Source organism: Camelus dromedarius, chromosome 10 (genome assembly GCF_036321535.1).
Source record: "Camelus dromedarius isolate mCamDro1 chromosome 10, mCamDro1.pat, whole genome shotgun sequence".
Taxonomy (NCBI): domain Eukaryota; kingdom Metazoa; phylum Chordata; class Mammalia; order Artiodactyla; family Camelidae; genus Camelus; species Camelus dromedarius.
This window is the reverse complement of record NC_087445.1, coordinates 233,635-246,478: the sequence shown is the minus strand read 5'-3', so window position 1 is coordinate 246,478 and position 12,844 is coordinate 233,635. Positions and strand designations below refer to the sequence as shown.

The 12,844-nt window shown below is 34.8% G+C and overlaps 1 protein-coding gene across 5 annotated transcripts in view; it reads right to left on the bottom strand.

Moving 5' to 3' along the window:
- The window catches only part of MFSD14B (major facilitator superfamily domain containing 14B), a 68,872-nt gene that overhangs the window by 25,582 nt on the left and 30,446 nt on the right, over positions 1 to 12,844 (bottom strand). For all 5 annotated transcript variants that reach the window (XM_064490057.1, XM_064490059.1, XM_064490058.1 and 2 more), the window contains one exon: positions 8,145 to 8,207. In XM_064490057.1, coding sequence (XP_064346127.1) covers positions 8,145 to 8,207 — 63 coding nt within the window. The remainder of the gene's footprint in view (positions 1 to 8,144; positions 8,208 to 12,844) is intronic.

The window sequence follows — 12,844 nt, the reverse complement described above, 5'->3', positions numbered from 1 at the left end:
TTTTGATTGGGGGGGAGGGGCAAGGGAATAGAAGTTTGGAAGATTCATGGAAAGAAAGCAGAAACAAAAGCGTATGAAAGGGCAATTAATTTTATTTAATTAAAACATAAAGAAACAGGCTTTCCCTTAACCTCAGAAGTAGTAGGGCCACTACTTCAAGTTGATTCCAATTAAGAGTAACAGCTGCATTCACATATGCCAAATCGCTCTGTGCACTTCACACAAATGCCTTACGCTGTGAGTTGGGTGCTTTAGGGCAAGGAACTAGCCTAAGGCCCAGGGCTCGTGAGAGGTAGAGGCAGGCTTCAATTCAGGTGTGATGTGGCTCTAGGAGCTGAGCCTAACCAATAAGCCCATAATTCAAACCAATTGTCACACTAATTTGTTACCCACATTTCAGAGTGTCTATCTGAAAGCACATAAAGTACTAGACTTACCTACTTGCAAGTTCTCTTAAACATGTTTCAACAAATGGATAAATTAGCAGTCTGTTTCAAAAAAACTACTTAAAATTTATGAAGTCATTTCTCTCAAGTAGGCTGTTTTAACCATTCTGTTTACAGATAATTAGAAGGATAGTCTTTTATCCAAGTCCTGGTCCAAATTAAGAAAGCAAGAATTATTGAGTGTATGTATGAAAAGCATTTCTGTATTTAGTAATCCTAAAGAGTAGCTGTAAGGGGACTTCAAAGGCATCTTGTTTTTTTTTTTTTTAACTCTTAAATACATCAGCCAACAGTTTCTCTGCATGCTTATACTATGTACTGCTTGATGATTTAATTCATTAAATAGCAGGATGAGACAATTCAGCAGCAACTCCTAGGATTAGAGAAATTCTTGGTGTATTAAATGCCCCTGGAAGAATGTCCTGGCAGACGACCTACATGGCCATCTCCTAGGTCACACTTGACCGTCAAGTCTAGACTGATAAGAAGCAATGCTGTGGCCAAGCCCTGGGCTGGACTGGTGGGCCTTCTACTTTTCCCCCTTTCCAAGCCCTTGCTGGGATTTCAAAGCTAGACAAGATGAAAACTACACGCTTTACAGGCACCCTCTTCATATTGATCGATCCAGGTGTAAATCAACCCTGGACATCTGGCCCGCTTAAGTTTAGTTACTTTGGGACACTGATGAAGATATATCTAATTTTGTAATAAATATAAAACATGCTAAAGAGGGAAGCTTCAATAAATTTCAAGGTAGACATCGAGCAATCAGACCAGCTGGTCTTAATGAAGAAAATGCTTATAGTCACTCCATCTGCTCACGTTAACCAGCAGTCATACCCAGACTTCATCTACTAAGTCAAACCACGGCATCTCAGTCTGGTTATACTTCCGACAAAGTGTTGCCAAAACTTCTTCAGTGGTTAGTTTCAGGAGCTTGGCTAGGCTATAGTGCCTAGTTATTTAATCTAACACTAGTGTGGGTGTTGCCGTGAAGGGATTTTGTAGATGTGGTCTAACATATACAATATCAGCTGGCTTTAAAATAAAGGGCAGTACTACTCTCAGTAATAATGGAAGCCTCATTTAGTCAGTTGAAGACCTTAGGAGCAAAATGTGAGGTTTCCAGGAGAAGAAAGAATTCTGCCTCAGGACTGTAGCATCAACTCCTGCCTGAGTTTCCAGCCTGCTCTACATATTTCAGATTCGCCAGCCCCACAATCATGTGAGCCAGTTTCTTAAAATAAACCTCTTTACATATATTATATTGGTCTTGTTTGTCTGGAGAACCCTAACACAACCTCTCATTGCTAATCACTTAACAGTGTCCACTGCATGTTTTAATTCCATAAAAATAAAAGCTGCTATTGAAAAATGTTGGAAAGACTCTGAGAAGTGGGATCAAATGTGAGTTTTTCCCTTTGTAACCGTTAAGATGAACAGGTACTAAACCAATAATCATTGAAGTGTGAAGGGATTACCATAAAATACATTATTTAGAAATAAAGAATTAAACAATCCTCATTAGAAAAATAAAGAACTTAAAAAAAAAGAAAGAAAAGAAAGAAAGAAAAAAAAAAAGAACTTGAAGGCACTTCATAGAAGTAGCCAGCATATAATGTAAAAATACCCAACATCACTTGTAATCAAAGAAAAACAAATAAAATTACAGCAAGACATCATTTTCAGGATTGGTGAAGATCCATAAAGACTGTGTTAGAGCATGCTGGGACAGACACACGCTGCTGATGGGAGTGTGAAATGGCACATCTGCTCTCGGAGATGATGTGGTACTTACTATACACTCAAGATCTTTAAAAAAAAAAAAAAGTGCCCCAAAATGCCCTTTTGACTCACCAGACATACCTTTACAACTCTCTTTTTTTAAAAGGAATCAATAAAAAATATATTTATTTTAAAAAATTCAATAAAAATATATTTATTTAAAAAAATTTGTTACAGACTTATCTTCAATAGTTTGAAATTAGAAAACACTAATATAGGGAAATGGGTAAATAAATTATGGCACATTCATACAAGGGAATATAATATAATCATTTCCAACGATTCTGGAAGTTTTTGATTTGAATGGTAGTGCAGGACTGAAAAACTGAATGCAAGCTGAAAACATGTAAAGAGATTTTATTCAATGTGGAAAACTGATTTATCCTATGACCTTTAGAAATTTTTGTCAGAACAATGAAAACTCTTACTATCAGTTATGTTTAGTGCAATTAAAGAAATAGTAAAACTAGTATTTATTTAGAGCACTACGATTTAAACTATTAAAGATTAAAGTGGTTTTGTGTGTGTGTGTGTGTGAAAAAACTTATCAAGTCAACTGAATAGGGCTTATCTTCTTTGTAAGTCATGTAACGTACGATGTGCAGTATCTTCCAGGCACTGGAAAAGTGTCAAATGCCTTTCTAACTTTGGATCAGCTTCCAACATTGTATCCTCTGTGCTTTCAATGTCATGCAATATCATCTCTGGGAGTTTCTTTAATGTGAAGCTTTTTGCTGGCATCAGTTCCACTGCTGGGACATCTTCACTCTTTTCATCACAACCATTTCCCTCACTTATGCCGGTAAGTTTAGCATCACTAAGTTCTTTTGGCTGTCTAGAGTCCCTCCAGCCAGCTGGTTCTTCTATAATTCCTCTGAGGTTCTAGTTGAATCTCACTTCCATCCTTCTTACTATTTCTCTACTGCATTCTCATCCTTGTTGGTCACTTCTTTCTTTCAATGATCTGTTTTTTTAACTATCATGTGGGTTTATCACTGGAGACAAGGAGGGAACACTACTGCACGCCCTGCCGTACGTGCATGAACTAAGAAATGCACAGTGACCAGTCACCACTTTAAAATGTCATGACTAGTTATGATACACACCTGTTACTTATGCAGTGTTCTGTGAACTAAGGAGTTAGCAGCAGTCTGTACTTTATGCAGTTACTCACAGTTAATACACCGGTAATGGAAATCTGAATTGTGCTGTTGGGGGATTCACGTTATTTAACTGAACCATGGTAACTGAAATCTGTGCATGAGGAAACGTGCAAAGAGAAGGCTGCCTGTGTTCCATGCAGTTTTAATGTCATGAGAAAATTATTATGATATAGTGACCAGTAATATAAGAAAAAAGATACACAGTTCTAGTCTCCATATAAGCTGCACACGACCATATAAAAACACATAGAAAAAGACTAGAAAGAAATGTTAATTTGACAAATTTACTAAGTGCCTATCAGGTGCCAAGAACTGTTGTAGGTGCTAGGGACAGCCCCGAGTGACCAAAGTGGACAAAAACCCATGTATTTATGAAACTTCCAGTCTAAAAGAGGAGTGAGAACACACAGTAACAAGATAAAGATAAAGCAAAATATATAGTATATCAGAGGTGAGATGCTTTGGAGAAAAATAAAGCAGAGAAGACGCCTTGGGAGTGATGAGAACTGGATACATTATTTAAGATAATAGTGAAGGCATCGCTGAGAAGTGACATCTGGGTGAAGAGCTGAGGGTTAGGGAGCAAAGCCTGCCAAAATCTGGGAAGAGCAATCAGAGACGAAAAGACAGTAACTGCAAAGCCCTCGGGCCAACACAGGCTGAGAAAGCTGTGGCTGGAGCACGGTCAGCAGAAAGTGGAGGAGAGAACAGGGATGCTGCCAAAGGAGAAAACGGGGTGTGGGTGGGGCTGGTCAAGAAGAATGCCACAAACTGGTTTATATTTTATCAGGATCTCTACTGAGAGGGGACCAGGTAGCTTTTTGATTATGTACCTATTGAAGGCAGAACCACAGAATTTGCTGACAGTTTGGGTCTGGGACATGGAAGAGAAGTCAAGGTGGACTCCGGGGATTTTGGCCTGAGCCAGGATGGCATGGCCAGTAACTGATATGAGGAAGGCTTGTGAGTTGGTCATGCTGGAGGGGAAGATTAGGAACTTAGTTTTGACTCTGAGATACTTATTAGACAAGGAAATAGAAATGTCAGTTAGGCAACTGGATATTAAGGTTGGAGTTCCAAACCAAGGTCTAGGAAGGTATTTATTTGAGAGCTGAAAGTGGTATAAGTCTGACGATATTGCGAAGGGAGTAAGTGTAGCTATAAAAGAAACTGCTGTCCGCGGCTTGAGCCACCCATCTGTCAGAAGTCTAGGAGATGAGGAACATATATTACTTGCCAGAAACAGGGTTAAGAGAGAAGTTAATTTGAAAACATACTTCACAGAAACTCAAGTTACCATATGACCCAGCCTTTCTACTCCTAGGTATGTACCTAGGATGAAGTAAAAACATACGTTCACATGAAACCTCGTACAGAAATGTTTACAGCAATATTATTCACAATAATAAAAAACTGCAACAGCCGCAAATGTCCATCAACCAATAAATGGATAAACTGGTATGTCCATAAAATGTTTGGCCATAAAAAGAATGAAGTACTAAAACGTGCTACAACACAGGCAAAGCTGGAAAACAATGTAAGTGAATGAAGCCAGTCACAGAAGACCATCATACTGTATGATTCCAGTTACACAGAAGGTTCAGAATAGGCAAATTTAGACAGACAGAAGGTAGATTTGTGCTTGCTTAAAGCTGAAGAGATGAGGGGAAAATAGGAGTGACTACTAATGGACACAGGATTTCTTTTGGGGCAATGAAAATGTTCTAAAATTGTGTGCTGATGGCTGCATAACTCTGTAAACATACTAAAAACCACTAAAATGTACACTTTAAACAAGTGACTTGCCTGGTAGGTAAATATTACCTCAATAAAGCTACTGCAGTAACAACCCCCACCAAAAAAAAGGCCTAAAATTGGAGAATTCACAGAACAGAACTGTTTACTTATATCCTTTATTGATGCTCAGCCCAAATCTAAACATTTTCTTCCATGCATTATGATAGTAAACTTACAAAGTAAAAGTTAGCTGTAGAAAATCTACAAAGATGAGCAAAAGATATAAAGAAGAAAGTTAAAAATCATCCAAAAATCCATACACTTTCAAACTTCAGGTGAGTCCTTTTTTAATCATCCCCCCCTCCCTGCTTATCTACATTTATTTTGGTCAAAACAAACCTGAAACCATACTGGATAGCTTTATTTTTTTAATTGAAGTATAGTTGATTTATGTCATTAGTTTCTGGTGTACAGCACAGTGATTCGGTTATATACATACTCTTTTTCATTATAGGTTATTAGAAGATACTGAATACAGTTCCCTGTGCTATACAGTAGACCCTTGTTGTTTCTCTCTCTTATATATAGTAGTTTGTATTTGCTAATCTCAAACTCCTAATTTATCCCTCCCCCTCCCTTTCCCCTTTGGTAACCAGAAGTTTGTTTTCTATGTCTGTGAGTCTGTTTCCATTTTGTAAATAAGTTCATTTGTATAATTTTATATTCCAAATATAATCAAATGATATTTGTCTTTCTCTCTCTAACGTACTTCACTTAGTATGATGATCTCTAGGTCCATCTTTGTTGCTGAAAATGGAAAAATGTGTTCTTTAGATACCTATAATACATTATACGGTTGCACGACAACATAATTACTCTTTTAATTTTAAGGCATTTTAAAAGTTTCCATGTTTACTATTACAAATAGCCCTTTACCTGAATCTCTGAATAAACTCTATTTGATACGAACAGTTTTCTAGAAATGGAATTACTTTGTTAAAATATATAAATATTTTAAGGCTGTTAAAATACTGCCTTCCAGAAAAGCTATACCAACTTATCCTCTCATCAACAGTGTATGAGGATCCAATTTACCACAAACTGAACTAGTTCTTATCAGTTAAAATTGCTTTACCAACATGTATATGAAAGTAACATCACATTTAATTTGGGATTCACTGCCTATTAGTGCTAAACGTACTTTCACACTGCTACCTTTTGTAAACTGCTGGCTTATACCCTTCTGTGCCCTTCAGAGGTATCAGTCCTTTTCCTATGGTTTGACTTTAACAGTGTTTTTAAGTATTCCTCCTTCTACACACGTTGCAAATGACATTTTGTCATTTGTATTTTAAGTCTGAGGATGGTGGCTTTGACTTACCAAAGCTAAAATATTGATGTAAATGATTCAATCCTTTCCTTTATGAATTCTTCTTTTTAAAAATAGAAACTCTTTCCCCAAACTGGTAAGAAAAATGGTCACCAAGACTTCCTTCTAATAGTTTTTGCTTTTTACATATTGAGTATTTAACATATGAATGTACTATGCTAATAGCTTTACAAATACTAGCTAATTTAATCCTCATAATCACCCTATTAGAGATCTTTCCTCTTTCTCATTTCATTAATGAAACTGAGGTTAGAGAGGTTAAATTACATGACTAAGGTAACACAGTTAATAAGATGCGGAATGAAGATTTAATGCTAAAGCAATTTTAAGCCATATTCATTCCACTGTGCTCACATCCATATTAAGACAGTTATGCTTTGCTGTAGGGTTCTCTCATCATATCCCCACCCCTGAAAACAGCAGGCAGTTACTAAACTCTTTATTTAAGTTCAATAAATTGAAGTTCAATAGCTGTTGAAGTTAAATAAGCCCTTGTCCATGCCCCTCAATCAGTCCAAATACTTCTTTTTTTTTTTAGAATAATGATATGGATATCTCTAAGTGTAATAAGCACGCCACTTGGCTTTAGGGTATGAACCTCACTGGCTTTATTTTGCAGAACCACACTAAAACACATTTAATTAGCTCCATAAAACAAGAAGAAAAAGATCTGTGGAGTAACTTCCCACAAGAATCTACTGTAAGGATAATGTTCTCTCTCACTTTTTTAGTTTTTCTTTTTATCATGTAGATGAAAACTGCTCACAACTGGTGCTTACATGAACACACACCAGATTCTTGATAATATTCCTTCTCCTCAAATTAAAAACCTATTTAAGTTGCCCTAATTTTATTTATGTTATTATTACTGTAAGCATTCTCAAATTCTTTTTGAAAACAGGCAAAGAATAAATAGTATTCATTACAATTAATGCTGCTCAAAGCTATGAATTCAACAAATTCCTATGGCTGAATTCAGCAAATTACTATGGCATAATTTTAAGTGTGCTGTTCAGCACAAAGTAAAATTACGTACATTGATATTACCTAAGATGAAAAGGGCAAATTTGATGCTATACCCATATACTTTACTACAAAGTGGGCCTGGAACATAGCATTGTATTTTAGCCCCTTATTTATAAGCCTTTCAGAGTATCACATTAAAATTCAAATAATGAATTAATAAGGCTTGTTAAGTCAAGTGGTTGAGAGCTCAGAAAGTTATGGCTAGAACACCAGCCTTGCCAAAAGACTATATGCCCAACAATAAATGTTGATGCTTCCTTCTTCTTCAATCTCAAAGCCTATCTCAAAAGAAGACATTTTTTATACTTGCCCATTTTATTCTGTTGATAGCGTAATTAAAACTTCACATAATTAAACCCTTCATATGCTGTGTACATGTTAATTAAAATAAAGTACTGCTTTTACCAATAAACCAGGCCTTATGGATTTGGGCTGCATTTTATTTTGACTTTGATAATCCAGCTAAAATTTTTACTTACAAAATGTATGAACAGTAATTGCTTCCCTAAGTTCCAAGTTCCATTTAAAATTCCAGAGTTAAATTACTAAGGATTCTTGGCTTTGGTTCATTGTGAACCACACAAAAGTTGTTCTTACCTTTACACCTTGAATGAGACCATTCATGAGGAATGTGTGTTGAGGAAATGTGTCATGTAGAACCTACAAAAAGCAGAAAAAAAAAATCAGGACAAATTCAAAGGCAAAGTAAAGGGGAAGATTTCTGCCTTTGTTAATCGCAGGGTATGTAAATAAAATGAACCCTGCAATGAAAAATTTTCAGTATCAATTAAACATGGAAAATATCCTAGAAGTACAAAAATGTAACAAAATAGTGAGGCAGAAATCTAAATAAAGCAAGAAAGTAAAAAGGTATGTCCAGCATTCAATTGCTTTCGCTACAAAAGCATTTGCAGCAAAAATAAATTCTTAAACTGTCTACCCCCTCAACCATGAACAATTTTAATCATGTACTACAAAGAGTTATATAAATTCAGGTATGGACCTGCAGCCCAGTTTCATGTCACCTAGGTAGTCAAGGAAACCTCAAGCCTTAAATCTGGGTTATAGTGATCCAGACTGGTAAGCACCTCCAAATGTCTAGAAGAAGAAAATCTAAAATCACTTCTGAAAAGGCCATCATCTAGGCTTCAAATCAACCATACATGTATCTCTTCAAACATAATGACAAGCACATAATCAAAGGTAATCAGAGAAGGGGAGGGTATAGCTCAGTGGTAGAATGTGTGCCTAGCATGCACAAGGTCCTGGGTTCAATCCCCAGTACTCCATTAAAATAAATAAAAACCTAGTTACCTCCCCCTAAAAAAGAATAGAATATAAATTTTAAAAAAATTTTTTAAAAGGTAATCAGATACATAAATAAATAAGACATCATGAACAAGAAAATAGTAACAAACAAGCAAACATAAATACAAAACAAACAGACTCACAGACATAGAAAACAAACTTATGGTTACTAGGGGAAGGGGGTGGGAAGGGATAAATTGGGAGTTTGAGATTTGCAGATACTAATATATATAAAATAGATAAACAAGAAGTTTATACTGTATAGCACAGGGAACCATAGTCAGTATCTGGTAATCTATGGTGAAGAAGAATAGGAGAACGAATGTAGGTATATTCCTATGTGACTGAAGCATTGTGCTGTACACCAGAAACAGACACAACATTGTAAAGTGACTGTACTTCAATAAAAAATATATTTTTTAAAAATTTAAAAGAAATTTTTAAAAATTTTAATTAAGAAAAGAAGCTATTTATGACAAACCCACAGCAAGCATAAAATACTCAATGGTGAAAAGCTAAAAGCCTTCTCATTAAAATCTGGAGCAAGACAGGGATGCGCACTCTCACCGCTTCTCTTCAACAGTCTTGGAAGTTCTAGCCACAGGAATCAGGCAAGAAGAAGAAATAAAAGGGATCCAAATGGGAAGAGAAGAGGTTAGAATTGTCACTGTATGCAGATGACATGGTCTATATATATAGAAAACCCTAAAAGCCCCATGCAAAAACTACTTAAAGGTGATAAAAGAATTTGGCAAGGTAGCAGGATACAAGATGAACATACAAAAATCAGTAGCAAAAAATACAGAATTTAGTTGCATAACAATAATGAAAGAAATGGGAGATGAATATATCTCTCTCAACAAAAGATAGAACAGGTAGACAAAAACTTCAGTGATTATATGAAACGCATCAAACACAATTAAAATAGTTAACATATGTAGAACACTACTCCAGCCACAGAATACTTGTTCTCTTCAGATCATACGGAACATTTATCAGAATTAACCATATACTAGGATATAAAGCAAGCTTCAACAACTTTAAAATAACTGAAATAATTCACAATATGTTCTCTGATAACACAAGCTGGAAAACACCCCAAAATTTTCGAAATTAGACAATACACTTGCAGTAATCCATCGAAAAAAGTAATCCATTAGAAAAAATAAAGGTGATAAAAGTACAGTATCTTAAACTTCATGAGTTACAGCTACATTAATATTAATGCTTAGAGAGGAATTTAAAGTCTCAAATATACATAACTGAAAAGCAAAAAAAAAAAAAAAGGGCTGAAATCAATGTTCTAAGCTTCTTTACAAAGAAGCCAGAAAAAGAATAGCAAATCCAACCCGAAGAAATAAGGAAATGAGGCAATTGAAAAAAAAAAAAAAAAAAAAGGAAGAGAAATCAATGAAATAAAATTCAAACATTCAATAATGGAAATCAATAAGGCCAAAAGTAACTTCTTTGAAAAAGTAGTAAAAGTGATAAACTCTTAACAAGATTGATCAAGAAAAAAACAAATTACTAATATCAAGAATGAAGATTATGTACAGCAAAGGAAACCATCAACAAAATGAAAAGGCAACCTACTGAATGGGAGGAAATATTTGCAAATCATGTATCTGATAATGGGTTAATATCCAACATATATAATGAACTCATACAACTCAACAGCAAAAAACCCCCAAACAATCCAATTAAAAAATGACCAGAAGATCTGAACAGACATTTTTCATAGAAGACATACTGATGGCCAACAGGTACGTGAAAGATGCCTAGTATCACTAATTATCACAGAAATGCAAATCAAAACCACAATGAGATACATTATCTAATACCTGTTACAATGGTTATTATCAAAAAGACGATAAATAAGAAGTGTTGGTAAGGATGTGGAAAAAAGGGAACTCGTGCGCTGTTGGTGAGAATGTAAATTGGTGCAGCCACTGTGGAGAACCATATGGAGGTTCCTCAAAAAATTAAATAAAAGAACTACCATATGATCCAGCAATTCCATTTCTGGGTATTTATCTGAAGGAAACAAAAAACATTATCTGGAAAAGATTTATGTACCTCTGAGTTCACTGTAGCATTACCTACAGTAGCCAAGGTATTGAAGCAACTGAAGTCTTCATCAGTGGATGAACAGATGAAAAAGATGTGGTGTACATATAGGAATACTATTCAGCTATAAAAAAAATGGAATTATGCCATTTGTGACAACATGGATGGAACCTGAGGGAATTATGCTAAGTGAAATAGACAAAGAAAGACAAATATCGCGTAATCTCACTTACATGTAGAGTCTGAAAAACAAACAAAAAAAAACCCCAAAAGAAGAAACCAAGATCATAGATTGGTGGCTGCCAGAGATGAGGGGTAAGGAGTGGGCAGAATGAGTGAAGGTCAAAGGTGGAAACTTCCAGTTTTATAATGACAAAGACAAATAAGTCATGAAAATATAATATATAGCCTACTGACTATAATTAATACTACTGTATTGCATATATGAAAGTTGCTAAGGAGGTAAATTTAAAAGTTCTCATCACACAAAAAATGTGTAACTACGTATGGTGATGGATGTTAACTAGACTTACTGTTGTGATCATTTTCCAATATACACAAACACCGAATCATTATGTTGTAAACCTGAAACTAATGTTATAATGTCAACTAGACCCCAATTTAAAAGAAGACATTTTAAAAAATGAAATTATTATGAACCTTTTGCCAATAAACTAGACTCTTATACATTTAGTGAAAAAATTCTTTGGAAAACACAACTTAACCAAAACTTACACTAGAAGAAACAAAAAATGTAAATAGTCACATCTCATTAAAAAAAAATTAAATGTATTAAAAATCTTTGCTAAAATAATCAAAAGAACAACAACAAAAAAAGCCTAAGCATATTCTTCCAAACATTTAAAGAAGAAATATCAGCAAACTCACTCAAATTTTCTCAGAGAATGGGATATCTTTTCTAAATTGTTTTACAAGGTCAACAAAATCTTAATACTAAAACATGACAAGGGCATTATACAAGAAGAAAATTACACTCCAATTTCTCTTGTGACCATAGATGCAAAGATACGAACAAAATATTAGTAAATCATATCCAGTGATAGTAAAAAATTATATACATATATATCTCACAACTAAGTGAAATTTATTCCAATATAGGAGTGGCTTGATATTCAAAAGTCATTATAGGTGACATCAGAATAATAGGGAAAAATCTAATTATTATCTGGTTATATGCAGAAACTTCATTTGATAAAATTTAATACCCATGCATGATAATAAGCAGCGAAGGAACAGAAGGCAACTTCCTTTCTCCGACAGAGTGTCTAGAAAAACCATTTACAGCAAACATACTTAGTGGTGAATTTCAGATTGCTTTCCACCAGGGATCATCTATGAGATAAGGAAGCCCATGATGATTTTGTCTATTCAACATTGTGCTGGATGTCACAATCGATGTAACAAAGAAAGAAAAAGAAATAAAAATGAAAAGGATTGGAAGGAGTTAAAAACTCATTATTCACAAAAGATACTAACGTATATATGAAACCCACAAATAAACTATAAGTGAATTTAGCAAAATTACTAGACACAAGGTCAAGACATGGGAATGAATTGTTTTATGTACCAGCAACAAACAGAAAATTAAACCCTTAAAACTACACTATTTAAAATAACAAAACCCATCAAATACCTAGGAATAAATCTAGTGAAAAATTCATGCACTGAGAAATGTAAAATATGATTTAGAGAAAGTTTTACAGACTGAATAAAAGGATCACATCCCATGTAGATTAGAAGACTCAATACTGTAAAGTTGTCAGGTCTCCCTCAATGAATCTATAGCCAATGCAATCACATTCAAAATTCCCAGCAAGTTATTCTGTGAAAGTTGAAGAGCTGATTACAAAATGTATATGAATATAAAAGGCCTACAACAGCCAAGGCAATCTTGAGGAAGA